The following is a 26,515-nucleotide window of genomic DNA, read 5'->3' on the forward strand; positions in this document are numbered from 1 at the left end:
GTCACACCAACTTCTCTTTTCAGGCCTCAGACCACCCCCCACCCCCACCCGACCCACACTCTAACATTCTTAGGGAAACCGACTCTGTTTACTGGCTGAGGTGGGAGGGTGGGATCAAGGAGGGCTGGTACCTATCTGCCCCCACCCCCACAGGGGTCCCAGAGTCAGAATGGGAGAATAAGATAGGAAACTTTTGGTAAATTGGTAACAGGGGGTGGAGCAGTAGGGAGGAAGGTCCTGAAAGCTCTGTGCAAACACTGTCTGAGCTGTGCATCCCCTTCTGTCCCGCCAGGGAGGGCCGGGAGCTCCTGCTCCACCCTGCCCCCAGCACACAGCACACACAGATTTCCTCTCCGGATGAGCCTGCTCCCTCCCTCTCTCTTTACTGTCATTCTCCTACCACCACCCCCTTGTTGCCAAGTTCAGTTTTCAGGAAGATTTACTGTCTCTATGGCAACTACTATGGCTTGGGAGGTTGGGGGCGGTTTGGGGGGATCACAGGGGAATGGTCATCTCAGGCTTCAGTCCACCTGTTGCTGACTGTCCAGCTGGGACAGATGAGGCGATGCTGACAGTCCATGGCTCAGTCATCTTGGATATTTGCACCCACCTGATCCCTGAAAATCTCACCATCTGGCCCTGGCTCCCCCATCAAAAAAAAAAAAAAAATGGGAGAGTTCCCACACTCTTCCTTTCAATTCATCCTGTGCATTTCTGTTTTCATGGAATAGACCAGCTTGGTCCAAAAGAAATATAAGGCAAACCACGAATATAATTTAACATGTTCTACGAGCCACATTTAAAAAAGTAAAAAGACTAGATGAAATGAATGAACATTTTATTCCACTCACTGTATCCAACATCATCAACATAGAAGCTGTTGATGGGATAGTTTGCCTACTTTTCATACTGAGTTTCAAAACTCAGTGTATTTTGCATTTATAGCACGGGTCAGTTTAGACTAGCTGTATTTCAGGTTCCCAAAAGCCGTAGTAGCTTGGGGCCACCACGATGGATAATGAAGGTCTAGAGTCTTTGATGCCAGAGTTCACGTCCAGGCTCTTCAAATTCCCAGCCGTGTGACCTTGAGGATGTCGCCTGGGTTCCGGCTGATCACTTCCTCCCCTCTACCTCCCAGGGTTGTAGTGTAACTGAGAATGTCTCTTATGCCCAGGACAAGGCCAGACTCCTAGGAGATCTTCACTTTTCCTTGCTCTTCCATGGCTCTGCCCAAGCTGTGGCCGCCCGATCATTGTGCCCTCCTATTTCTCACTTTCTCACAGTTCCTTTTAGGATTCCTTGGCAAATCCCCCGCTTCTTCACCATCCTGGGAACTCCAGTAGGTTCTGCCTCCATCCTGGCATTCCCAGCGCCACCGCCACGGGGTGATCGAGCTAATTACGGCTTCTCCTCCTCCTCCTCCTCCCCATGAGAACCCCCTGAGGGCAGCAGGCCTCAGAAGCAGGTGAGAAGGGCCAGGCTCCCACTCTGGCTTTTCTTACTGAGCGTTGCTTCAGTTGGATGGAACTGATGTAGCCCAGAAGCTATCTCTTAACCCTGCCCTCCACCTGCCTGGGTGGATGGGGACGTGGATGCTGGGAGAGAGCTGGCATTTACCCAAGGTCACATGGTAGGGAGGAGCAGGATCAGAACCCTCCAGTGTGGTCTTCTCTCCAGGGCAGGACAGAGCATGCCACCCCTGCTTCTGACCTGGAAAACTGGAGACTCCGCTGGCCAGGGCGGAAGCCCTCCAGGCAGATGAATTTCAGCTCAGTTCAACAGCAGCAGTTTGAGCTCCCCTAGGGCACACGGCTCCCACTCCCAAGGCCCCTACCAGCCTGGCAGCCACTCACTCTCCATTCTGAGCCCACTTGTGGCTGCCAGGTCAGGAGAAGGGGTGGAGCCTCTCATTTGAGGGTCCTGAGTCTCACCTTACCAGCACAGCACCATGGTGCCTGAGAAGCCTGTGCCCCCGGCTTCCATTCTTCCATCTATAGAAGAGAAGCAGAGCTGAGGATGTAGGAGGCAGCATTCTTTTCCTGGAACCAGGCCCAGCAAGAAGGAGTTGGCATGGCCCTGTTTATGGTTGCTGAATGACTATTTGAGAGTTAGGGGACTATTCTCCCCTAACTTCTCTGGGGGCACCTGTTCCCTTCCTGAGACCCAGTTTCCTTCCCTTTGATCCAGCCCCTTGGCAGACCAGGCACTTGAAATCGGGTGGAGCAGGGGCTGGTGAGGAGGAGAGGCAGAGCCCTGCCCTGGGGGAGTCTTTTCTGCCAAAGAAGCTGAGACCGGTATCCATGGCAACCGCTCACTAACACAAACCCAGGAGAGAGGAGTACAGGGACCCAGCCTGGAATGCAGGCCTGGCAGGGACTGGGGGCTTCCCCAAACACCTGAGCTGGGTGCAGGAAGAGCCGCCAAGCATGGGCTCTTGGCTCTTTTTCTTTTTTTGTCTGCTTTGTTGAATCTGTCCAGAGCTAACACTTAGGGGAACGGAGGCTCCGGACCTTCTGCAGTGTCACCTGAGTGTGTAGAAGCCAGGTCAGTCCCCATGCTCTGTGGCTATCTCTGTGGATAAGGATTATCAACGCCACTCCCGCCCTCCCCCCTCAGGTGGCTTCGTTTGACCCCTTGAGTGGCCCTGCCTTGGTCACCACCAAGTCAGCACTACGTAATGTCTGCAGGGCGGGGTGTCCCAGGGCCACATTCCAGAATGCCTGTCTGATAGGTCAGTGTCCAGGTGCACCGCTGGGCCAGCCTGGAATGCCAGCACCCCAGTGACTAACCACTAGCAGCCCATTTTCAAGCTCCTTTTTCCTTCTTAGGCACCTTCTGGTTGGATCTGTTGGCACCTCCTTTGTGCAGTTGACCTGTCAGAGAAGTGCCTTGAAACTCACTACCTTGGTTTGGGACTCAGGGCCAGTGACCCTCCCAGCCTCTGCGTTTGTTTCTCCTTTGTGAATGGGGCAGGAAGGCTGCAGGGTATAGCCTGGGCTGAGAGGGAGGTTGCGGGGCCAGAGTTGCTCAGAGAGGAGTTTCATGTCTCTTCCCTGACTGGAAGTGGCTTTTGTTTCTGCCTGGGTGTGAAGTGAAGTTGTTCGGCCGTGTCCAACTCTTTGCGATCCCGTGGACTATAGTCTACCAGGCTCCTCCATCCATGGAATTTTCCAGGCAAGAGTACTGGAGTGGGTTGCCATTTCCTTCTCCAAGGGATCTTTCCGACCCAGGGATTGAACACAAGTCTCCTGCATTGCAGGCAGACACTTTACCGTCTGAGCCGCCAGGGAAGCCCTGGGTGTGGGGGCCTGAAATCCTGAGGGTAGATAGGGGATGAGAGCACAGGAGGCAAAGAAGACACTGTCTTGATCCCCAGGCTCATGGGGCTGGGCTCCCCATGGGCCCTGACCATCTCCTGGGCTGCTCCTGGCTTTGTCAGAGTTGCTGTGTGACCTAAGGCAGATCCTGACCCTCTCTGAGCCTTAAATCCACAGTAGAAGATTTTGTTCCTCTTTTTCTGTGGTCAGGGTCTTGCTCCCAAGGGTAGTATGGGGCACGTGACTTGGTCTCAGGGACTCTCACCTGCTAGACTTCGGCTCTGCCTATATCTCCCTTTCCCAAGATAGCCAGGTCTGTTTCCCTGTTGCTTCAGGGGCCAAACTTAGTTTTTGCTGATGGGCCTCCGTGGTGCCTCTGCCCTCCTTCCTGGAAGTCTTCCCTATGTCCCCTCCACTCTGTCCCACATCCATCATGGCACCTACCCCTGTTATAGGCTAGCTGTCTCCCTCCAGCCTCAAGGATTGCTGAGCCTGGGCATAGGCTTGGCTCTTGTTGGCCGACTATGTGACAGAATTGAGTTGCCCCAGCCTGGCCTGACCCCAAAGGCCATCCTTCTGGGCACTCGTAGGTTTGGATGACCCTGGACCAGGATAGGCCCCTGTGGCCGAGGCTGGGGCTTCTCTTGTGGTGGCCAGTGCTGCCCTTTTGTGCTGACCAGGGCTCACAATGAGCTACAAGCCTCGTGTCTCCAGGAAGGAAGTGGGGGCAGTGGTCAGTGTGGTCCCTGTCTGCCCTGCCCGCAGACCTGACAATGGGGCTGCCTGGCCCCATGCTGAGCAGAATGGCTCCTGTACATGCAGGAGGGCACCGGGGTGGTTCTGCCTCTTCTGCAGGTGGGGCACTGGAGGTGAAGGGCTGGTCCCAGGTCACACTGCCAGGTGGGATGAAGCAGGACACTGGTCCTCTCTGGTCCTGGCCCTCTCTTGGTGGTTGAGGGGTTGGTGGAAGGAGCCCTAGGTAAAGATATGGCTGAGGGCAGAAGCACTTCTTTTAGAGTGAGAAAGAAGCAAGAATGATGCACTAGCCAGAGTTTGGAGGTTAGGGGTGCGGGCCCCATCTCCTGCCTTGCCCTCAGTTCTCTGCCTCCATGGTGACCTTGCTGGGGTCTTCTCCGCTCCCCGACCCCTCCGTTGTGGAGTCTTCATGATCCTTTCCCTGCCTGGCATGAACTTGCCAAATGGGATCTCTGACCGCAAGGAGCACAGTTGTGCTTTGTAAACTGTAGAGGGCTGTGCCTGGGGTGGGGTGTTGTTCCTTAGTCACACACTGTTTGGAGCACCCAGGTGAGAGTGGCTGGTGTGGATGTTGAGAGGGGCCTGGCTGCAGCCTCTTTTCTGGTGTTTTCTGAATCTCAATTTTCCATCTGAGAAGTGGCAGCGGGTGTCGCCGGTCACCTTAGCCCGCTTGCACAACATGCAGGGAGACGGCTGAGGGTTCGTGGGCTTGAGCCATGCCGTTCCGAGGTCTCTTATCTCTCCCTACCCTCTCTCCCCTCATACATTCTTGGCCTTATCCTGGGTCTGTGTCCACATAGGCCACACCCTCCATGGGTCACGATAAGGGTGTGACCACCTTGTCCCCAGCCCCTGGTGGTCTTGGGAAGTCCTTGAGCCAGAACAGGGCCGGAGAGGCTGAGGTGGGAAAGGAGTGGCCCTGCAAAGCCCCCAAATTGCTAAGGCTGAGTCCGGTTCCAGGAAAGCCGGCCCCAAATGATAGACCAGAACCACAGGCCAGAGGCCCAGCTGCCTGTCTCCGCCCACTCTGGGCAGAGAGGCTTGGTGGGGAGTAGGGGATGGGGTGGGGTGTTGGGGGAAGGCTCTCTGCTCTCCTCAGGCTGGCGGGGTCTGCAGGCAGGGCTGTGGGTAGGGAGGGGTGTTATGGGTGCTCTTTAAGGGGCCAAGTTTGGAGTCTAGGTCTTCTAGGGAGAGGCTGAGACTGTGGGGCTGGGGCCCCATCCTCATGGTCCCTGCAGAGATGACCACTAGGCTGTCCTAACATTGATGATCCAGATTTCTAGGCAGATGTGGGGAATAGGAGGGAGAGTGTATATAAAACAAACTCGATTAAGATTTAGGATGGACACAGCAGGGATGTCTAGGGATTCTGGGTCACTCTCAGATGGGCAACCTGGGCCCCAGAATAGAGGCCAGATGCTCCCAGAGGTCACTCAGCTTGTCCCTAGGGGATCGGGGGAGGGTCTTGCCCTGTGGACACTCTGGGGCAGGTAGAAGTGAGCTTTCTTGACAGCCCGGGTCCCTGGCTGAGGAACTGCCTTGGTCAGTCCCTTCAGGCTCAGGAAGGAGGGGGTGGGTGCTGGTGGGGCCAGGCTGTGGTTTCTTAGCCTGAGCCATTCAGAGCCAGGTCAGCAGAGCCAGGCCCTCAGGCCCCTATAATTACTGGGGCGGGAGCTACGGCCCAGTATGGTAGCAGGGGTGAGACTTCCAGACTGAGCCAGCTGTAAGGCCTCCAAAGGGGACCAGGGTCCCTCCAAGAGGGACAGGCCAATGGCAAGCGGCACCCGCCATCTGCCCCCATTTTGGAGAAAAAAACACTGAGATGGGGCTTCCCATTCTCCAGAAACCGATCACAGGACAGGACTCTTGCCCCATGAGTTAATGATCTATGATCGGGTTTATAAGGTTTATAGCATTTATTGACTACCTACTATGTGCCGAGCACCATTCCAAGCATTTTACAGAATTAACCCATTTAAACTTCACAACAACTATATAAAGCAGATGTTAAAATTTATTCTTGTTATGGTATATAGATATACATACATACATACATATATATATATATAGGAATATTACTCAGCCACAGAAAAGAACAAAACAATACCATTTGCAGCGACATGGACGGGCCTAAAGATTGTTATGCTGAGTGAAGTGCATCAGACAGAGAAAGACAACTATCATATGATATCGCTTATATGTGGAATCTAAAAAAAATGGTACAAATGAACTTACCCGCAAAATAGAAATAGAGTTACAGATAGAGAAAACAAACTTATGGTTTGTTACCAAGGGGAAAGGCAAGGGGAGGGATAAATTTGGAGATTGAGATTGACATGTATACTCTGCTGCTGCTGCTGCTAAGTCGCTTCAGTCGTGTCCGACTCTGTGCGACCCCATAGACGGCAGCCCGCCAGGCTCCCCCGTCCCTGGGATTCTCCAGGCAAGAACACTGGACTGGGTTGCCATTTCCTTCTCCAATGCATGAAAATGAAAAGTGAAAGTGAAGTCGCTCAGTCGTGTCTGACCCTCAGTGACCCCATGGACTGCAGCCTTCCAGGCTCCTCTGTCCATGGGATTTTCCAGGCAAGAGTACTGGAGTGGGGTGCCACTGCCTTCTATACTCTAGTATATATAAAAAAGGTAACTAAAAAGAACCTACTGTATAGCACAGAGAACTCTATTCAATACTCTATAATGACCTACCTATATGGGAAAATAATCTAAAAATGAGTGGAGATATATGTGTGTGTATATATATATATATATATATAAACTGATTCACTTTGGTATCACCTAAAACTAACACGATATTGTAAATCAAGTATACTATAATAAAAATTAATTTAAAAAATTAATCCTTGTTACAGAGGAGGAAACTGACACAGAGAAGTTAAATAACTTGCCTGAGATCACATAGCAGGAAAGGTGGAAAAATCAGAATTTGAACCCAGAGCCTAGGAATTCAGCTATGCTGCCTGCTACTCTGAGAGAGGCAAGGTGGACTGCACTGGATGACGAGGCAGAAAGAGACCTTGGGATCACGTCCCTACCTTGCATCTGAGGCTGGTCTGAACTGGGGGCTCCTGACATCAGTGTGGATTTCCTCTTACACCGCAGCCTTTTTGAGGACTCAGTGATGTCAGCAGGTTGGGTTCTGGACCTGGCTCCTCTGGGGGGGATTGAGGGGCCAGCAGTGATGGGGAGTCACTGTGAATATCTGTGACCAGCCAGATGGATGAGTCAGGCCAGATTTCATCCAGCTCTGGGGGTACCTCAAGGTTACAGGCATCTCTTCAATAAGAGCCCCAAAGGAGGGAGCTGGGGGGTGGAAGAACCTTGGTAGAAATGAGCTTGGATCTGGGCCCTGGATGAGGTGGAGGTTAACAGGTAGAGATGAACAGCCCAGGAAGAGGGCACGGCTGTGTCAAGGCTTTGGAGTCCTGTGGACCATGATGTGCAAGCCACAGGGGTTCAGACCACCCAGGCCAGTGGTTTCCAGCTACCTGGACAGTGTGTTAATAGATTCCTGGCTTTCGCTTCTAGACAGGGTGATTGTGCAGATCTGGAGCGTGGAGGCCTCAAATGCGAGAAGTCTGGGCTGAATTTGGGTGGTAATGCAAAGCCACTAAACCCTAGTGCGGCAGCCACGCTCAGTGAGCTAATAATTTGGTTCCACTCTCAGAAGAGTGTCTGGCATGTAGTGAGCCCAGAGTACATGTTAACACCCATATTACTGTTGTCATTAGCAGTAGTATTATGCACAAGGGTCCGGGGCCGTGTGTTTTGAAGACCCCCTAGGTCTCCAGAAGATAGTGAAGGACAGGGAAGCCTGGTGTGCTGCAGTCCATGGGATCGCGAGGAATTGGACACGACTGAGCAACCAACCAACAACAACTTAGATGACTCTGAGCCCTGGCCAGAGCTGACAACCGCTGGGCCACAGCCTTAGCTCCTTGAGTCCAGAGACTGTCTGTGATCTCTGAAACCCCAGCCCAGGACTTAATAAGAAGCTGATAAGTGCTTGTGTGATCAGGCTGCCTGAGGGGTGCTGGGTGGATGGGAGAGGCTGGAGGCAGGGAGTCCAGGGAGGATACCAGTTGGAGATGAAGAGAGAGAATCCTTGGGACCCATTCATGGGAGGTGAGGGGGTTTCGTGGCCGACTCCCCGGTGTCTGGCCTAGGGAGTGGACCAGGTGGTGGAGTCGTGGAATTGGGGTCCAGGTGACTGCGATGCTGAGGGATGAGAAAGCCTGTGGGACTGAGCCACCAGGAGGCGGTTGGCTTCAACAGAGGATGGAGGTGAGGACATTGAGTTGGGAGGGATGAAAATTCTTTTAAGAACTTTAGCTATGGAAATTCCCTGGCAGTCTAGAGGTTAGGACTCAGCGCTTTCACTGATGTGGCCTGAGTTCAGCCCCTGGTTGGGGAACTAAAAAAAAAGAAACAAGAACTTCATCTGCGAAGTGTTAGTCGCTCAGTTGTGTCCAACTCTTTGCAACCCCATGGACTGTAGCCCACCAGACACCTCTGGTGTCCACAGAATTCTGCAGGCAAGAATACTAGAGTGGATAGCCGTTCCTTTCTCCAGGGGATCTTCCCCACCCAGGGATTGAACCCGGGTCTTCTGCATTGCAGGCAGATAGATTGTTTACCATCTGAGGCACCCTGCCTCCTGCAGAGTCCACAAACGCGCTCACCTCTCACTGATACTGGTGGTAGAAACAGTCCTACCTCATTCCCTCTACCACCCGTCTTTTTCTCTCCCTCCTTCACAGGGGTGAGGGAGGTGCTGACAGCACAAGGCAAGCCAGCAGCTAACCCAGGGCCAGCTCCCCAGGAGGCAGAATGGGCAGCTGGCCTTGGACAAGAGGCGAGCCCCTTGGAGGCTTGAGAGGGGTGTAATTAGGGTCAATGGGTAAGAAATTCAGGTGCTCCTGCTTCTGCAGAATGTTTTTTCTTGGCTCAGGGACAAGGACCCCGTGGACAGAGGACAGTCGTGGCTGTGGATTTGGGGTGACTGCCTGGAGAAGCCTGGATCGGGGGCTGTGGCCATGGGTCGGGGGAGTTGCGTGTGGGATGGAAGCCCCACCTTGCTCACCCTGGGCTGGTGGAATGGGCTGGGTCTGAGCTGTAGGAGGCTGCTCCTGGGCGTGAGGCCCGTCCTGTGACCCACTAAACCTCAGCCTCCAGGAAAGAGGTTAAAAATAAGGCTGTGGTGAAGAAGGGAGGGGGGTTGTGTGGGTCCAAGCCAGCCTGGAGCCCAGAGGAAAATCTGAGACGACCGTCCGGGCTGCTGTGACACACGCTTCCCGTGCCAGTGGCCAGTGGGATCTCACTTGCCTGCGGCAGTGGCCCTTTGCAGGCCTGGAAGAGGGAAAACAACCCAGAAAGGCTTGGGCAGGGCTTGACCTGGAGTCTTACAGCCCGCCCGAGGCCCTGTTCCCTGGGGGGGTTTCTCTGACTTTCTGCCTGGAATTCAGGCCTTGGACCCAAGGCTGGATTGCAGGGGGCTGCTGGTTTCAGATCTTGCCCCTGACATTTTGTGTGCTGTCTGACAAGCTATGTAATTTCCCAGAGCCTCGGTTTCCTCCTATGTAAAATGGGGATGATAACCCTAGATCAGCATGGGTAGGAGGGCTAGAAATACCCCTTGTAGACTCGCACACAGTGCCTGGAACTTAGCAGGAACCAGCAACTAGGGGCTTTTTGCTCCTGGCCACAGCGGGTCCAAGGAGCTCATATCCATGTCCCTGTGTCTTCTCTGTAGAACAAACTGATCCTAGTGTGACAAGCGCTAAAACAAGGATGGACTTCGGAGAGTGGGGGCAACGAGCTCTCTCCCTTTTGGGAGGGGGAGAAATCAAGGAAGACTTCCCAGAAGAGGAGGCATCTAAACTAGTTTTGAAGGAATGGCAAGAATTAATTCAGTCAACAAAATTGCGCCAGGGTAAGAAGAGGCAGTAATGCTCAAAATTCTCCAAGCCAGGCTTCAGCAATACATGAACTGTGAACTTCCAGATGTTCAAGCTGGTTTTAGAAAAGGCAGAGGAACCAGAGATCAAATTGCCAACATCACTGGATCATCGAAAAAGCAAGGGAGTTCCGGAAAAACATCTATTTCTGTTTTATTGACTATGCCAAAGCCTTTGACTGTGTGGATCACAATAAACTGTGGAAAATTCTGAAAGAGATAGGAATACCAGACCACCTGACCGGCCTCTTGAGAAACCTATATGCAGGTCAGGAACAACAGTTAGAACTGGATGTGGAACAACAGACTGGTTCCAAATAGGAAAAGGAGTGTGTCAAGGCTGTATATTTTCACCCTGCTTATTTAACTTAATTGCAGAGTACATCATGAGAAACGCTGGGCTGGAAGAAGCACAAGCTGGAATCAAGATTGCTGGGAGAAATATCAATAACCTCAGATATGCAGATGACACTACCCTTATGACAGAAAGTGAGGAGGAACTAAAAAGCCTCTTGATGAAAGTGAAAGAAGAGAGTGAAAAAGTTGGCCTAAAACTCAATATTCAGAAAACTAAGATCATGGCATCTGGTCCCATCAATTCATGGCAAATAGATGGGGAAACAGTGTCAGACTATTTTTTTGGGCTCCAAAATCACTGCAGATGGTGATTGCAGCCATGAAATTAAAAGACGCTTACTCCTTGGAAGGAAAGTTATGACCAACCTAGATAGCATATTCAAAAGCAGAGACATTACTTTGCTAACAAAGGTCTGTCTAGTCAAGGCTATGGTTTTTCCAGTGGTCACGCGTGGATGTGAGAGTGGGAAGCTGAAAAATTGATGCTTCTGAACTGTGGTGTTGGAGAAGACTCTTGAGAGTCCCTTGAACTGCAAGGAGATCCAACCAGTCCATTCTAAAGGACATCAGTCCTGGGTGTTCTTTGGAAAGACTGATGCTAAAGCTGAAACTCCAATACTTTGGCCACCTGATGCGAAGAGCTGACTCATTGGAAAAGACCCTAATGCTGGGAGGGATTGGGGGCAGGAGGGGAAGGGGACAACAGAGGATGAGATGGCTGGATGGCATCACCGACTCGATGGACATTAGTTTGAGTAAACTTCAGGAGTTGGTGATGGACAGGGAGACCTGGTGTGCTGCGCGATTCATGGGGTCGCAAAGAGTCGGACACGACTGAGCGACTGAACTGAACTGAACTGAAAAAGAGGCAGCAGGTATAGTTAGGGGGGCCATAGGTAGATTGGGGTGGCTAGAGCATGGGGGTAGGGGTTGACGCCCTGAGAAGTGAGGCTGGAGGGTGATGTTGGCAGGGCTGAAGCTATAGCCCCATGGCTTGATGAAGCCAGGGGAGGCACCGGTGATGGTGATTATGTGAGAGGGCTGTGATCAGATCAAAAAGCTACAGGCCCTGGCTCAGGACTGGGAATGGGCTGTGAGGCGGGGAGGTGAGTGTGGGTGGCTTCCCGAACTCAGCCAAGCCACCCATAGCCCCTGATGGAACTTGAGGCCTCTGAGTCTGAGTCGGGGGCACCTCGGAGGTCCCACTTGATGGCTCTGCCATTCACAGACCCAGGATTGGCCCCTGGTTTCCGCCTTCGAGGTAAAGTCGCAGCCCGCCCCGGTTATTAAGTCGTTAGCTGGGTCTCACACAGCCTCTTCATTATGGGTAATTATGGTGAATCCTCTCTGGGTATTAACAAGGAGGAGACCAGCTGCTCTTGACTGTCAGGCTGCTAGAACAGGAAATCCCTGGGCATCCCAGCCCTGCGTTTTGGGTCGGGGGGACAGTGGCATCTTCTGCAGCACCGGCCACTGGACGGGACCTTCGTACTGTGTTTGGATATTCCACTTTCAACCATTTCCCTGTGACTTTGAACTTGTGGCCTGACCTTCTGTGCCTCTGTTTCCTCATCTATCCAGTGGGACGATAGTACCAGCCACCCAGGGTTGTGTGAGGGCTAAACTGATAAAGCACTTAATGCTCAGTAATAGGAACCACTGGAGAAGGAAATGGAAACCCACTCCAGTTTTCTTGCCTGGAGAATCCCATGGACAGAGGAGCCTGTAGGTGGGCTACAGTCTATGGGGTCGCAGTGTCGGACGCAACTGAGTGACTAAACAACAACAAAACAATATGAACTACCATCATTTTAGATGCTGGCGTCAGCATCGCTGTGTTGAATTGTTCTAGGAGTTCCTGGAAGGCGGGGTCTGGTCCCTTCCTCTGTCCCCTGTGTGGGGAGCTCCAGAGAGAGGCCCTGTCTCCTGTCTCCCCTTTTCCTTCTCAGTGCAGACGTGCAGTGGTCAGGGGGGCTCTGGCCTGTGGTCCGGCCTCCTGTTGTCCTGAGATAAGCTGAGGCAGAGGCCCTGGGGCCTGTGGGGGCAGAGGGTTGTGCTTACCCAGGAGCCCTGGTAGAGGGCTGGGTGAGGTCAGAGGGGGCCAGGACGTTGCTGGCCCGGTCCGTCCACAGCTGTCGATCGTTTCTAATTGTCCTAGTTACTAACCCCGTTGACGCTCCTAGCGGGAGTGCAGAGGTGGTTGGAAGTTGGGTGAAGGGCAGACATGACCTCAAAGGCTCCCATTCCCCCAGGAAAGCAGGCCCAGAGCCCTACCTGCTTCCCTCTGCATCTTGGCTCCTCATTGGAAAACTGGGGGTCCTACTATACTCCTGAGGACAGCTGGGGGGATGTGTTTGTGCACATGTGCAGGTGAGCAGGTATAAGCATTGCCTGCATGCTCTCACCACCCTCTCCTTGGTCAGAGGGCTTTCCCTGCAGCTTTCAGAGGCTGCCTATCCACTCTCTGGGCTGTGGGCTTCAGGGTCTCCCCTGAGGGCAGGGTCCACCTCTGGGGTTCCAGCTCCTAGTCTGGGGCTGGGCTGCAGGTGGGCAAGAGGCCCAGGCTGGCAGTAGGAGGCTTGCCTGCCCTAGGTGGGCTGAGTGATCATGGAGGAGCCTCGCTTGTCTGCTCCTCGGACCCCACACTGGCAGAGTGCAGGGTTAAACACTGCAGGATGGACACTTGGCCTCCATGGCCCCCAGTGGCCTGGATAACTGGGCAGGGTGGAGTTCTCTAGTTGGGGCCAAGCTGGACCCAGAGGGGTGGAAAGAGGACTGAGTGGAGGCTGAGGGTCACTTGGGTGGGCAGAGGGGTGAGGGTGCCCTGGGCTCAGGCGTCTCCAATAATCACCCTCTGTCTTCTCCTCCCAGGCGTTCTTCTGGATATCCAGCAACACTTTGGGGTCAAGGACCGCGGCGCCGGTTTGCTGCAGTCAGGTGAGGCCCGTCTCCCATCCTGGTCCCCCAACCTGGCTTTCTACCTGGTGGGGATTCCCTGCCCATCTCTTCCGTGGTCCTGACTTGCTGAAAAGAACGTGAGCTTCGTGTCCAACATCCCACCTTGTCACTCACATAAGGCGCCACTTCTCCCAGTCTCTGCTTCTATTCTTGTAAAACAAACAGCACCTGCCCTCAGGGCTGTGGGTAAGAACGCAGGCACCTGGGAATCACCTCTCAGATGCCAAAGCAGGAAATTCTAGCTGGTCAGCCTCGGAGCAGTTTGCAGACCCAGGGCAGGAGCCTGAGAAACCTGGGTCCCAGACTAGACCTGGGTCTGAGGTTCTCGGCCCCTCTCGCCTGAGATCCTGGCCTTGGGACTGATGGGGAGGCAGGGCCCACCCTCCCTGGGCCAGGGCAGCACAGCAGGTGATTATGCAGTTATTCCAGCCTCTCTGCCCCTCCCTCCAGGGTCCATGTCAACCTTGCGCCTGCCCAGTGGCCCTGTTGGACCTGAGCTCCTGGCCCTCCCACGGGCTGTGGCCCTGCTGGCCGTGCCCTCAGCAGGACCCCCATGCCGGGGCAGAGACTCGGAGCCGTGTTACATCCTAGGGCTGGTCCTGACCCGGCCCTGACCTTGCTGTGTGGCTGGTTCCCTTGGCCCTGGTTTCCTCGGGCTGTGAGGCCCAGCTAGATGTAGGGGAGAAGGTCTGTGGTCTGCATTCCAGTCTGGGAACCCCGTCCCCTCCCGGGCTCTCCGGGGAGGCAGGGGTGGAGAGAGCTGGCTCTGTCCAGGAACCTGCCTGACCTGTCTGGGTGGCATTCCAGCATGCCTGGTGCCAGGCCTCCTTGAGCCACAGCCACTCAGCCAGGCTCCGTTTCTCACTTCCTAGGTGGGGTCTTCTGGGCTTAGAGAGAAGGCAGATGTATAGCTCCAGGGTTCAGCCCTAATAGGTGAGAATGGACGGAGCTGGGACTGGGGCAAGTCTGTGGGGCCCAGCTTCTCCTAAGGGCATCCAGGTCCCCCTCGCCTCTGCAGACATCACCTCCCAAGCCCCTCTGTGGGCTCCTTGCCCCCTCCCTGCCCTTGCTTGGCCTCCTTTGGCTCGGTCAGAGCAAGTCATCCTGCTTTGGAGCCTGGGACAGGTTCCTCCAGCCTCCTGGGCTCCGGGCAATGCACTGACCAGCACTTACAGCCTGGGAGATGGGGGAGACTGAGGTCAAGCCCGATGGGAGTGTGGGAGGGAGCAGGCTGCCAATCTGGTGAGGGAAGGGCAGGAGGGAGCCTTGTTGCCCATCCTCCTCCCTCCAGAGCCCCTGAGTCACTGGGGACCCAGCCCAAGCCTCATCCCCTTCCAGGTTGCTGACTGATTTTCCTCCGCTTCCATCTCCTCCATTCAACCCCCACTGATGGAGGTCAGGACCACCCAGGGAGAGGGTGGGAGGGCTGCCAGGGTCATGGCTTTGCCACAGTTATGTCCTGGGCTGTGCCTGTCTTGGTTAAGAGAGAAGTCATGGCAGCCCCTACTTATCCCTGGTCACCTGGTTGGAGGTGGACAGACCATCCACAGCATCATCTTCTTTGATTCGTCCTCCTCCAAGCTCCCTTTGGTCAGCTTCACTTTCAGGATGGAAGCATAGAGGTCAAGAGAGGGGAAGTGACTTGCTCAAGGTCTCATGGTGAGAGAGTAGCTGGCCTGGCATTGGGACTTCTGCGTATGGGGTCTTCCTGGCTTGGGATGGGACACAGACACTCCTGGATTGGTGAGGCTTGTCCCAGGCGTCAGAGTGTCTGGCATCTCAACATTCTTTGGGTGAGTGCCTCTAGGCCGTGGTGAGCATTTCCAGCACTCTCCAAGACCCTCTAGTCTTCGCCCTGTGGTCCTCATCCTACCCCCTACCCTGGGCACCAGCTGGGAGGGTTCCCCAGAGTGTCCTTGCCCTTCTGGCCAACTGAGCCAAGAAGCCAGGTGGGCTGGACCAGGACGTGACTCAGTGGGCTACCAGGCAAATCATCAAATTGGCCTGGGCCCCAGGCACCTGTCTCTTCTCCAAGCACTGATAAGGTCGGAGCCAGGTGGAGGGCGCCAGCCAGGTGTTGGTGCTTGCCCAGATCAAAGGGCCAGGATTGAGGGCTGGGATGCCTGCTTATTTGTGGGCACCAGGGGCTGCTGGGCCAGGAGACAGGGTTGGGGGGCAGGGGCGGAGAGTTTGGCCTGGGCCTGCCCGTGCTGTTTTCCCCTGGGGACCAGAGCATGAAGACTGGTTTGGGAAGAGCCTACTTTTGGCAGCCCCCTCGCATATTGCTGCCAGCTCTGAGCCAGCCCCTCGGCTGCAGCAGCCATAGCTCAGCCTCTGCGAAAGCCCACAGCAGAAGTACAGCTCTTGGGTCTTGCTGTCTTGGGAAGTCAAGAGTCCCCAGAGCCCACACCTAAAGGGGCAGCTGTTGCCAAACCTACTGCTCAGCAGACCCTGTGCTAGGCTCTGCCTCGGACTCAGTCCTTGCATGCAGGAAGATTCCTTGTATTGATGGGAACAGAAGACATATTTAGTCCCCATCCAGCGGAGACTGTGGGAGCCTGGGGTGGTGGTGGTTGTAGCAGAGAGCGTGGACCTAGCTGTGTCTGGTGGCAAGCCAAGACTTCCCCAAGGAGGGGACATTTGAGTGGGGCTTTGAAGGATGACTTAGAGTTTGCTCAGGGGAAAGCAGGGCTTCCCAGGTGGCACAGTGGTAAAGAATCTGCCTGCCAATGCAGGAGACGTAGGAGACTTGGGTTTGATCCGTGGGTCAGGAAGATCCCCTGGAGGAGGGATGGCAACCCACTCCAGTATTCTTGCCTGGAGAATTCCATGGGCAGAGAAGCCTGGTGGCTACAGTCCATGGGGCCTTTAAAGAGTAGGACGTGCCTGAGCACACACACACACACGTACAGGGGAAAGGACTTCAGTTAGCTTGTTGATTTGTCAGAGTTTCCCCCTTCCAGCTGGATAAAATATGTCAAGAAAACATATTTAAATGACATAGCTGAGTTTGAAAGCTAAAGCTAGCAGGGACATTTCCAGGTGATAGAAACAAAGAGTTGAACTCGGAAACAGGAGTGGGAGCTAGTACCAAAGCCAAGTGGGGACCAGCATATGTCTTAGAAGCTTGTTACAGTATTTTTAATGTAAACATTTTTTATCACGAAGACTTTCAAATATACACAAATCATAGAATAATGTAACAGGTTTCCATAGAGCCATCACCCAGATTCATCAAAGTATGACTAGTCTGGCCCAGTTTCCAGACTTGGGGGTATTTTTTACTTTGAAGATTGTGCAGAGCAGATTTGGGTCCCTGTGTTTTTAGTTGATCACCAATATCTGGGTGATTCAGTTTCTGCCCGGGGCAAGCTCCCTGATTTCAAGCTATATACCCAGGCTGATGGACAGTTTTTCCATCCGTGAAAAGACATGGCTTCCTTGGTTCAGCATTTTAGCAGGGAGCCGAGTCTAGCTCGTGCTTTGTACAGGCCTGGGAATTCAACCCACTTCCACAGACAGGCATCTGTTTTCAGGAATCCCAGGAGAAACAAGTTCCAAACTGCTCCTTAGGGAAGCTGTCATGACCCAGGACCTGCACAGGACACAGGTTACAATTCCCACTGAAGACAAACCCAAATTCAAAATGAACAGAGCACACAGGGAAACCCACATTTGTGGGAGAGAGTCCCCCAGCTCCGAAAATGGGGAAACCCACTCCTAAAGCATTAGAACAGACTCATTTGAAAGGACTTTACGTTAGGTTATGTTTAACACTCAAAGCTCTAAAGAACGAGTAGAATTTATAGGACTAGAATAGCACATTATTTAAAAAAAAAAAAAAAAGAGATGTTTAAAAGCCCTAAATTCGAAATTCCAGAGTGAAAAATATAAGTATTAAAATAAAACATAATTAGATGAGTTAACAAGTAGACTAGACCCAGTTGAAGAGAAAATAAGTGAATGAGAAGCTGGATCTGAGGACACTGGCATAAATGCAACTCAGGGGAGCGGGGAGTGAGAGTGAGGGCTGTGCTGGCTCTGGTGTGAATTTTGTCGTGGGGAGAGCTAAGGTGAGGGGCTGGGGACAGCAGGTGGGGTCTGATGGTGTGGAGCATCTGGGTTTTGTCTGGAGGCAGCGGGGAGCCAGAGAAGATAGCAGATCAGGGCTGGTCCCTGTAAGGTGTGTGCATCAGGAGGGTCACGCTGAGGCTGAGTGTGGGAGCAGATGGAGGGGGAAGCTGGGAGGCAACTCAGGGCTGGGGTTTGTGGCATCACGAGGAAGGGCTAGGATTCGGGGGCAGGGGACAGAGGAAGGGCCAGCTCAGACTGAAACCAGACGGCGCCTTTGCTTTGGGACTGAGTCTCCCTCCCCACTTTGCTCCCTCCCAACTTCGGCCAGCCCGGCAATATCCTCCAGCTTTGGCAAAGACTCAGGTTCTGCAGGCAAAGTTGGGCAGCCCCTGTGGCTGTCCCCTCACGGCCCTCCTGTCTGAAGGGATGCTGGAGAACCTCTCTTCCTGAGGCCTCAGTGGCCAGCCTAGGGTCTATATCCTGAGCAGAGTCTGCAAGAGGTGTAGTCCCCCTCCTTCCTTCCTCTTGAGTGTGATGGGTGTCCAGGCACCGATCGGGGGGTGGGCGCTGATCTGGGTCCTCCTGGTCATCTTAGCTGGCCTGGGCCTCCATCCTCCATATCCCATGGGCAGGCATAGCCTGACCCCCACCGCCCCTTGCCTGCCTGAGCTCCCTCCCTGCCCACAGGATGTGGAGGATGGCGAGTCTCCTTCCAATAATAAGTTGGTCAGATCCGGATTTTGTAAAAATAACCCTGGTCCAGCCCAGGCTGAGGTGGGGCTGGGTACGTGCTCCAAGGCCATGGTATGGGAGTCCAGGGCTCCCCCAGTGCAGACCTCACCCACTCCTGCTCCAGGACTACCTCCTCAGCAGCCCCAAGGGATGGGGTGCAGGGAGGGGGGTGGTGGTAGAAGGGTTCCTGGGGCTGCCTGCCAGGGCTCAGAGCTCTCAGTGGGGGTTGCTCCGAGCTGTGGGTGCTGGCCTCCTCATCAGGCCCACCGGGAGAAGGCTTTCAGCCAGCACCACAAGAGGTGGAGGGCGCCAAGCCCTGATGACTTCCTGTTGGCCCTGCGAGGAGGAGGTGGGACTTCCTGGCGGTCCAGTGGTTAAGACTCTGCGCTTCCACTGCAGAGGATGCAGGTTCTGTCCCCAGGGACCTAGATCCCACAAGAGTCGTGTCCGACTCTGTGACCCCATGGACTGTAGCTCGCCAGGCTCATCTGTCCGTGGGATTCTCCAGGCAAGAATACTGGAGCGGGATCCTCCTCCAGGGGATCTTCCCAATCCAGGGGTTGAACCTGCGTCTCCTGCATTGGCAGGTGGATTCTTTACCACTGTGCTATTCAGGAAGCCGGTGCTGGGAGGCAAAAAAATTAAAAAGTGGGAAGGGTCATCGCCCATCTTGCAGAGGAAGCAGCAAGGCTCAGACCCAGCTTCTTCTGGTGAGCCAGGGGCTCCGACTCCTCCCACACCGCCCTCCGAGGCCCTGCCCCCTGCCTTGGCTCCCTGCCTGTGGCTCCATTGTCTGGGACCTGTGGGCTCAGCACATGTGAGCTGACGGAGGGCATCCCCACACCCTGACCACAGGATGTCCTCGTGCTGGGAAAGCCATCCCTGCCGAGACCAGGGGTGGGGCAGCCACTCTGCCCAGAAAGCTCTCCTCGAATAAACAGACTATGGGGTTGGCGGTGGTGGGCCTGGGAAGCTTCTAGCCTGGGCTGGTCTTTATTTTCATCAGAGCTTCCTGCTGGCTGGAGAAGGCTCTGACCCTTTCCTGGGACATGGGTCACCTGTCCAGGCCTTTGCCCGTGTTGTTCCTCCCGTCGGGAATTTGTTTTCCTCTGGTCCCTACCTGGTTGTGTTCAGGCCTCTCTGCTGGCCTGTGACATCCCTGAGGGCCAGGAAAGGTCCTTTCTCTTGTCTCCCCTGAGCAGAAGGGGAGGGCTGTCAAGATGGATTGAGTCTTCCTGCTGACCTTGGACTCCCTTGTCCCCAAGGGGAAGGCCCTGAGGAAGAAGGGAGGCCAAGGTCAAGAGGGTTGCTGTGTCATCTTGAGCAATTTCCTCCACCTTCCAGTGGCTCCGGCTGTAAAATGGGACTCGGTGCCCTTTGGCAGGATGAGGGTGGGGAAAGGGTGCGGCTGCTCCAACAGGAGTCCACCTGCAGTCCTGGGTGCATCTGGCCACACAGAGCATGCACAAAACCAGTGGGGGAAGTGCCAGAGGGGTTGCCTTCCAGTTCCCCTGTGGACAGGAGGGTAGGGTTGGACCAGGATGGCTGGATGTCAGGCTGAGGCCTGACCCACCTCCTTCAGCCTCTCTGCATCCATCCAGTGGGGGCTTGTCTAGTGCTGCGGATCTCCCACTGCCCACTCACTAACCGCCAGAGTGCTGCGGATCTCCCACTGCCCACTCACTAACCGCCAGACCCGGTCCTAGGGGTTACGGCCTGGTCCCCCTCCCCATTCCCATCCCCTGCTGCTCCCTCCATCACCTTCCCAGCCTGCAGCCTCCTGCATCTTCCTGCTGTCCCTGACACACCCTGAACTTTCTCTGACCTTTGGAACATCAGCTGGGATCTTCTGCCTTCCCAGCCTGGCAGTCTGTAGTGTGATTTAGAGCAAGGACTTTGGAGTCAAGTTGGAGTATAAATTCTGCCTCAGCCACACACTAGCTGTGTGATGTCACTCCTTTAAGCCTCTATTGTATCTTCTGTGAGATGAAGATAATAGAATCAGATTGAGAGGATCTGTGCTTATGTCCAGGGTACATCCCTGGGCCTTGCCTAGAATAAATGCTCCATAAATGGTAACTGCAGTTATTATTAATGGTCAGCATTATGGCTCATTAACCAATATACAGTCATACGATTTGTAACTGATCTTTTGGTATTCTTGATTTTAAGTGTTATCATCACCACAGTAAACTCATATGGAGCCTTCAATGCCCATCTCTGGCATCACTGCCTCCAGAAAGCCTCCCTTCACTGTCTTGGCAGAATTTAGCCCTACTTGCTGGTTCCTTGGCATTTTAACTCTTTAAGCTGGGCAACCCACAGATGAGGTCTGCTCCCTGGTTGGACAGCGGGGGCAACTTCTACTCTAATTTTTTTTCTGCCCACTCCCCACCTTGCAGAGACAGGCATAGACTGAACGAGTCTTCCTTCTTCCCTAACATGTGGAGTCCTCAGGAGACTGCAGTCTCTTTCCTACCCCTATTCTGCTCTGATCTCAGGCAGATCCTGGGAGACAGACCCAGCAGGAATAATTCTTTTTCTAGATACGAGGAAATAATTTCTACCTTGACTGATCTACACAAGGGCCCTTTGTTGACCAAGGTTGACCCACTCTGGGCAGGGCGTGGCATTAAGCACTTTACAAGCATTATCTCAGTAGTGCCCAGAGCTAGCCGGGAGTTGCTATTTTTATCTTCATTTCACAGATGAGGAAGTTGGCACGCCGGAGGTGGCTTAGACTCCTGAGAGTTGATTGTTAAATTTTCAGGAATTGTGTGAGCTTGTTGTTAAGCACAGACCGTTGTTAAAAACTAAATTACATCAACTTACAATTAAACAACATATTAAAAACAAAGGTAATAAACACTCAAGATTCATCACTTCCTAATTATTTTACTGCCTTGTATCTATTATCTGCGTTCTTTAGGTTATTTATGTCTGTTGAATCTGGATGGTAGATTCATATACAGCTCTGTGGAACTGCGTATCTCTTCTCAATTCTGATCAGTGACATCATGTTGGGAGTTTGAAATCAGGCCACATTGGGAGTATTTGCACCATGCAAACTGGCAACACTACTCATCAGGGCCCGCCTCCCCCCGCCTTTTGGAGAGACAGTTGCTAAACATTTATCAGCATACCATGGAATGAGGAACAGAGAGGTTGTGACCTGCCCAAGGTCACCCCGCTGGCAAGGAACAGAGCTGAATTCGAGCCTGGACAGTGTGTCTGGAGTCCAGATTCTTGCACCTCTCTGCTGTGCTGATTCTGCAGCAGGCCCGCATCACCCAGTTGGGATTACAAAGTATCCTCACACCATACACACTCTCTGTCTTCCTCCAGAGGATAAGAGACAGTCACGTGGCCCCAGCCTGCCCTCCTCCCTCCGTCTGTCTCTTCTCTTAGGGGCGCAGGCCTGTGAGGGACCAGCCAGCCCCTGTGAACGTCCAACTTGGCGGTCAGAGGCCACCCTGTCTGCTCACCCGGCCTTTGTCTGGCCATCTGCCCGTCAGCTGCTGGTCCGCCTTCCAGGAGGAGGAATCGGGGGCTGCCTCTCCGTGTGACTGGTGCCTACCCGGCCTTGCTGGCCTCTTCATCCCACCTGGGACCCCCAAGGCCCCTCCCATCCTGCTAGAGCCATCCCCATGGGGTCCTCTAAGACTCTGCTGCTCTCTTGTTCTGGAAGAACAAAACCAGGTCACCTCACGCCTCTGCTCAGCATCCTCTGGTGTCTTCCTCTGTCACTAGAAGCCATAGTCACCTCAGTGGGCCCACAAGGCCCTACCCCATCTAGCCTTTCCTCCAGGTCCCTCTACATCAGCTACTCTGGTCTCTGTTGTTCCACAAATATGCTAAGCCCACTTCTGCTCCAGGACCTTTGCATTTGTCCTCAATCTAATATCTGCATGATTCATTTCCTCATCTCCTCCAGGTCTTTGTTGAAATGTCACCTTCTCTGACCTTTCTATTTTAAATGTTTACGCTTGTATTCTTTTCTCTGACACGCTTTTCCTATCTCCTTTTTCTGCCCTTTTCCCCTCCTTAGCACTTGTCACCACCTGACATACTATATTTTTAATTTTATTGTCTGTTTCTCACTAGAATGAAAGCTTCAAGAGGCCAGGAATTTTCGTCTTTGTTGAATGGATGAAAGGATGGATGAATGAGCGAGTTATTGAATGAATGAATGAACAAAGAAATGACAATGTTCCTAACTGTTAGGAAAGCCTCTGTAGCTTACTGGGAGTTAGGGTGGTTGTGTGATCAGGCCAGCATGAGACCTGGGTTTCCAGGTTCAGTTCTGCCCTCTTTTGCTGTGTGGCCTTGGGCAGGTTCCTTTCCCTCTCTGAACCTCTTTTTCAAATATAATAAAGAGAGCGGTATGGCAAAGTATAAAGAAGACTGGCTCGAGTCAGGCAGATAGGAGGTCAAATCCCCACTGGGACACTTATTGCCAGTGGGGCTCTGGGCAAATCACTTCTCTCTGAGTGTGTGTGAGAGAGAAGTGACATGGGACAGGGGTCAGAAGGACACACAAGATGTGATGCGGTGAACCCCCAGAACAGCCCCTGGTGCATAAAAATGTTCACTGAATAAATCTTTACTCTTTTAAAAAGTGAAAAGTACTCAGTTGTGTCTGACTCTCTGCGACCCCATGGACTATACAGTCCATGGAATTCTCCAGGTCAGAATACTGGAGTGGGTAGCCATTCCTTTCTCCAAGGATTGAACCCAGGTCTCCCGCATTGCAGGCAGGTTCTTTACCAGCTGAGCCACCAGGGAAGCCCAAGAACACTGGAGTGGATAGCTTAGCCCTTTTCAAGTACCCGAAGGGCTCACCTACCGCTGAGCATTGAAGAGGATGTAGTTGTGTGGTCTCCTAACCCAACGGGGCTGTCCTGGCTCCCCTGGGCCCGGGGCCTGGCTGAGGCTGCCCCTCTTGGGTGGGGGCTGCTTCCTCAAAAGGCACTTGGTCTCTTGCTGGGTGATCTGAGCAGGTGGGCTCCGCCATGGGACCCTCCCATACCCTCGCCCCACCCCTGAAACTCTCCTTTCCCATGCAGTTTTCATCTGCAGCTTCATGGTGGCCGCCCCCATCTTCGGCTACCTGGGTGACCGCTTCAACAGGAAAGTGATCCTCAGCTGCGGGATTTTCTTCTGGTCGGCGGTCACGTTCTCCAGCTCCTTCATCCCCCAGCAGGTGAGGCCTGCCTGGGCTTCCCACCCGGCATTCCTGTGCATCCCGTCCACATGTCCTGGTTCCTCCAGGGGGTGGCTAGTCTGATTGACCTGTCCTAGTCTAGACTGGGGTTCCAGCCTGTTGGGTTCAAGTGTACTGCAATGAGGGGGGTCTTTGGGTACTTCGATACACTGGCCTTGCTGATGGGCTTTCCCTGTGCTGGGCTTGAGCTGAAGGACTCGTAGCCCAGTGGGACATCTTAACTCTCCCTGAGCTGGTTCTGATTTGCAGAGAATGTGAGAAAGAGGGGGAAGCAAGTCAGGCCAAGGAGTCAGGACCTTGGGTTCTAGTCTCGGCTCTGCTGTCGTCTTGCTGCGTGACTCTAGATACATCGCCACCTTTCTCTGGGCCTCACACAGTTTGCTCTTTGTCCAATGGCCAGCCAGTTCCCTGGATCAAAGTCCTCTGGAAATAAACATCAGTTTAACCTAAGGAAGATGTTTCTGACTTGGCTCCCACAGTTCAGGGTTTGAAGATCCCAGTTCTGTGGCCCATTCAACTTTGTGATCTGGAGAAACTTGCTTTACTTCTCTGAGCCTCAGTTTCCTCATCTTCAATAGGGGGATAGCACTTCTCTGTTTGAAGGACTATTGTGAGAAAAAACTGAACGGGTGGATGTCCACACCCTGACACATACATGGAAGGTGTTCAGCACATTTTTATTTCTGTTCTTTCTTCCAAAGAGGAGATATGTTGCTCTGATAGGTAGTGAGTGTCCCATCACTAGGGGTGTTCAAGCAGAGAAAGGACAATCACATGATGGCTATTGTAGATGGAGATAGAGGAAGAAGGGGTAAAATCAGGTCTTATCCTCAGGGAGTTTTCAGCCTAGGGGACAAAAGAGGAGACCCTGGCCTTGGGAGCATCCAGGCTAGGGGTGGGAAGATGTGACAGGAGCTCCCACATTCAGACTTTCAAGATATGCAAAGTGCTGAAAGTCCTCACTCAAGAGAGACAACAGTCTTTGACATCCATATAGTCAGGGAAGACTTCCTGGAGGAGGTGGCACTTGAGCTGGGCAGGCAAGACAGGCAGGTTTGGCCTTTTGGTGAAGATGGCACGGGCTGAGGGAGCAGCCCTATGGAGGCACAAATGGTGTAGAGTGTTGACAGATCAAGGAGGAGAGTGCTTTGACTGGAGAGGAAGGCAGGGACCAGGTCATGGAGAGCCTTGACTGCCAATTTGGGAGGCCTGAACTTCTTTCTGGGATCCTGGGAGAGTCTGAAGAAGGGAAGGGTGAGTCAGATTTACATTTATGGAGAGAAGGTTAGAGGTGAGGGCAGAGAGAACTGGTAGATTTGGGGGTTCCAGCTTTGCTTCATGGGGCAACTTCAAGGAGGAGGGTCAGGTCAGCTAAGCTCCAGACCTAGAGCATCAGGTAAAGTCTGACGGCCACAGTCAAAACTGGGACTGGACAAGAAGAGGCTCCTGGGCCTCCTCTGGGTCTCGTCCTGCCCACGAGGCTGCCTCTGGGATTGACCAGTGAGTCTAGGACCATGATGTCAAGTCTGGGCACTGTTCCGGGTGTGTGGAAGGAAAGGAGAGCTGGGGAGAGAAGATGAACAGAGGCAGAGGGAGAAACAGACGGGTCACTCCCAATTCATCTCTAAATTCACTGCTGTAATGTTCTGAGTCCCATGGGGGGTTTTGGTGGACCTTGGCAATGTGATTCTGAAGTTAATTTGGTAGAGAAAATGCCCAGGAACAGCCAAGAGCATTGTGAAAATAACAGTGAAAGGGGCCTTGCCCCATTGGTTATCACAACATGGCTATTCTAACTAAAACAGCAGAGGGATAAACTAAGAGACTGAGGAAACAGAGTCCTCCTTTTCATGGAAGGATGAAAGTTGCATCTCAAATAAATGGTGTTGGGAGGACTGGCTGTCCATCTGGATGGAAGATAAAATATGGTCTGTATTTCTAACCACACTTCAAAATAAATCCCAGATAGATGAAAGTAAAGTTAAAAGCAAACTATAAAAATCAACAAGAAAAAGACAAAAAGCTCAGTAAAAAAAAAATAGGCAAAGGATAGTGAGAGGCAATTCCTGAGGAAGATCCCCAAAGGGCAATGTATGTAGGAAGAGATGGTTCTCTGCTTCAAGAGTAAGGAGAGCACTGCAAATTAAAACAACAATGAGATGCCATTTCACACCCATCAGATTGGCAGCAATTAAAAAGGCTGACAGTACCAAGTGTTATTAAAGCTGCTGGTGGGAGTGTAAATTGGGAGAGCCTCTTTGGAGAGCAAAGTGGCAGGATTTTTATAAAATTCTGGGTATACCCCAGAGCCCTGCCTTCTACTTCGAAGTATATGCCGAAGAGAGACACTCCACCTCATGGACACCAAGTGACGGGTGCATGCAAGGACGTTTGTCATAGTTTTGTAATAGAAAAAAAGAGACAGGGAGAGAGAAGACAAATAGTCTAAATGATCATGACTAGGGGGATGCCCAGATAGAATGGGGTGTATTCATGCTATGAGATTCTTGGCAGCTAATGAATGAACGAGATCTACATCAACCAGCTGAAATGGGTTTCCAAAAGATGAAGGGAAAAAAAGCAAGTTGTGGGACAAGATGCATGGAGAAAAACATGGTCATTTGATTTTTTTTTTTTTAAAGCACACAGGGGGCACTAAATGTTGTCCCCTGATATGTGTACATACAGGCAAAGGTAGAAGTCACGAACAGATGCACAAGATACCCAGCTCCAGCGGGAGGAGTGAGGATCAATGGGATCCTTTGTCAAAGAGGCCTTATCTGCCTGCTCTTGTAACCGAGGAGAACAGGACATCATTCCAATTTTCTTTCTCTTTCTAAAATAAACACAAAAGAAAAGAGAATATATATATGTATAGTTCTGGGATGGACTAGCCCTTCCTGAGCAAGATATGAAATTCAGAAACCATTAAGGGAAAATCAGCAGCTGGGACAGCATTGAATTAAATAACACAAAATAAAGCTTCTGTATGATGAAACTCCCCGTAAAAAAGTGGAAAGAAAGATGATGGTGGAAAATATTTGCGACCTATCTGATAAACATCAATTCCCATGATGTATAAGAAGCTAACAGAAACCAGTGCAAGACAGACAAAGAATCCAA

At 52.7% G+C, this 26,515-nt stretch overlaps 1 protein-coding gene across 4 annotated transcripts in view; it reads left to right on the plus strand.

The window, feature by feature from the left end:
- Positions 1-26,515, plus strand: part of SPNS2 (SPNS lysolipid transporter 2, sphingosine-1-phosphate) — an 87,867-nt gene that overhangs the window by 52,498 nt on the left and 8,854 nt on the right. For all 4 annotated transcript variants that reach the window (XR_001494300.3, XM_015458637.3, XM_024980392.2 and 1 more), the window contains 2 exons: positions 13,276-13,341; positions 23,235-23,371. Coding sequence is in view for 3 of the 4 variants with exons in the window: in XM_015458637.3 (XP_015314123.1) it covers positions 13,276-13,341; positions 23,235-23,371 (203 nt within the window). In the remaining variant the exon portion in view is untranslated. The remainder of the gene's footprint in view (positions 1-13,275; positions 13,342-23,234; positions 23,372-26,515) is intronic.

Source organism: Bos taurus, chromosome 19, assembly GCF_002263795.3.
Source record: "Bos taurus isolate L1 Dominette 01449 registration number 42190680 breed Hereford chromosome 19, ARS-UCD2.0, whole genome shotgun sequence".
Classification (NCBI taxonomy): domain Eukaryota; kingdom Metazoa; phylum Chordata; class Mammalia; order Artiodactyla; family Bovidae; genus Bos; species Bos taurus.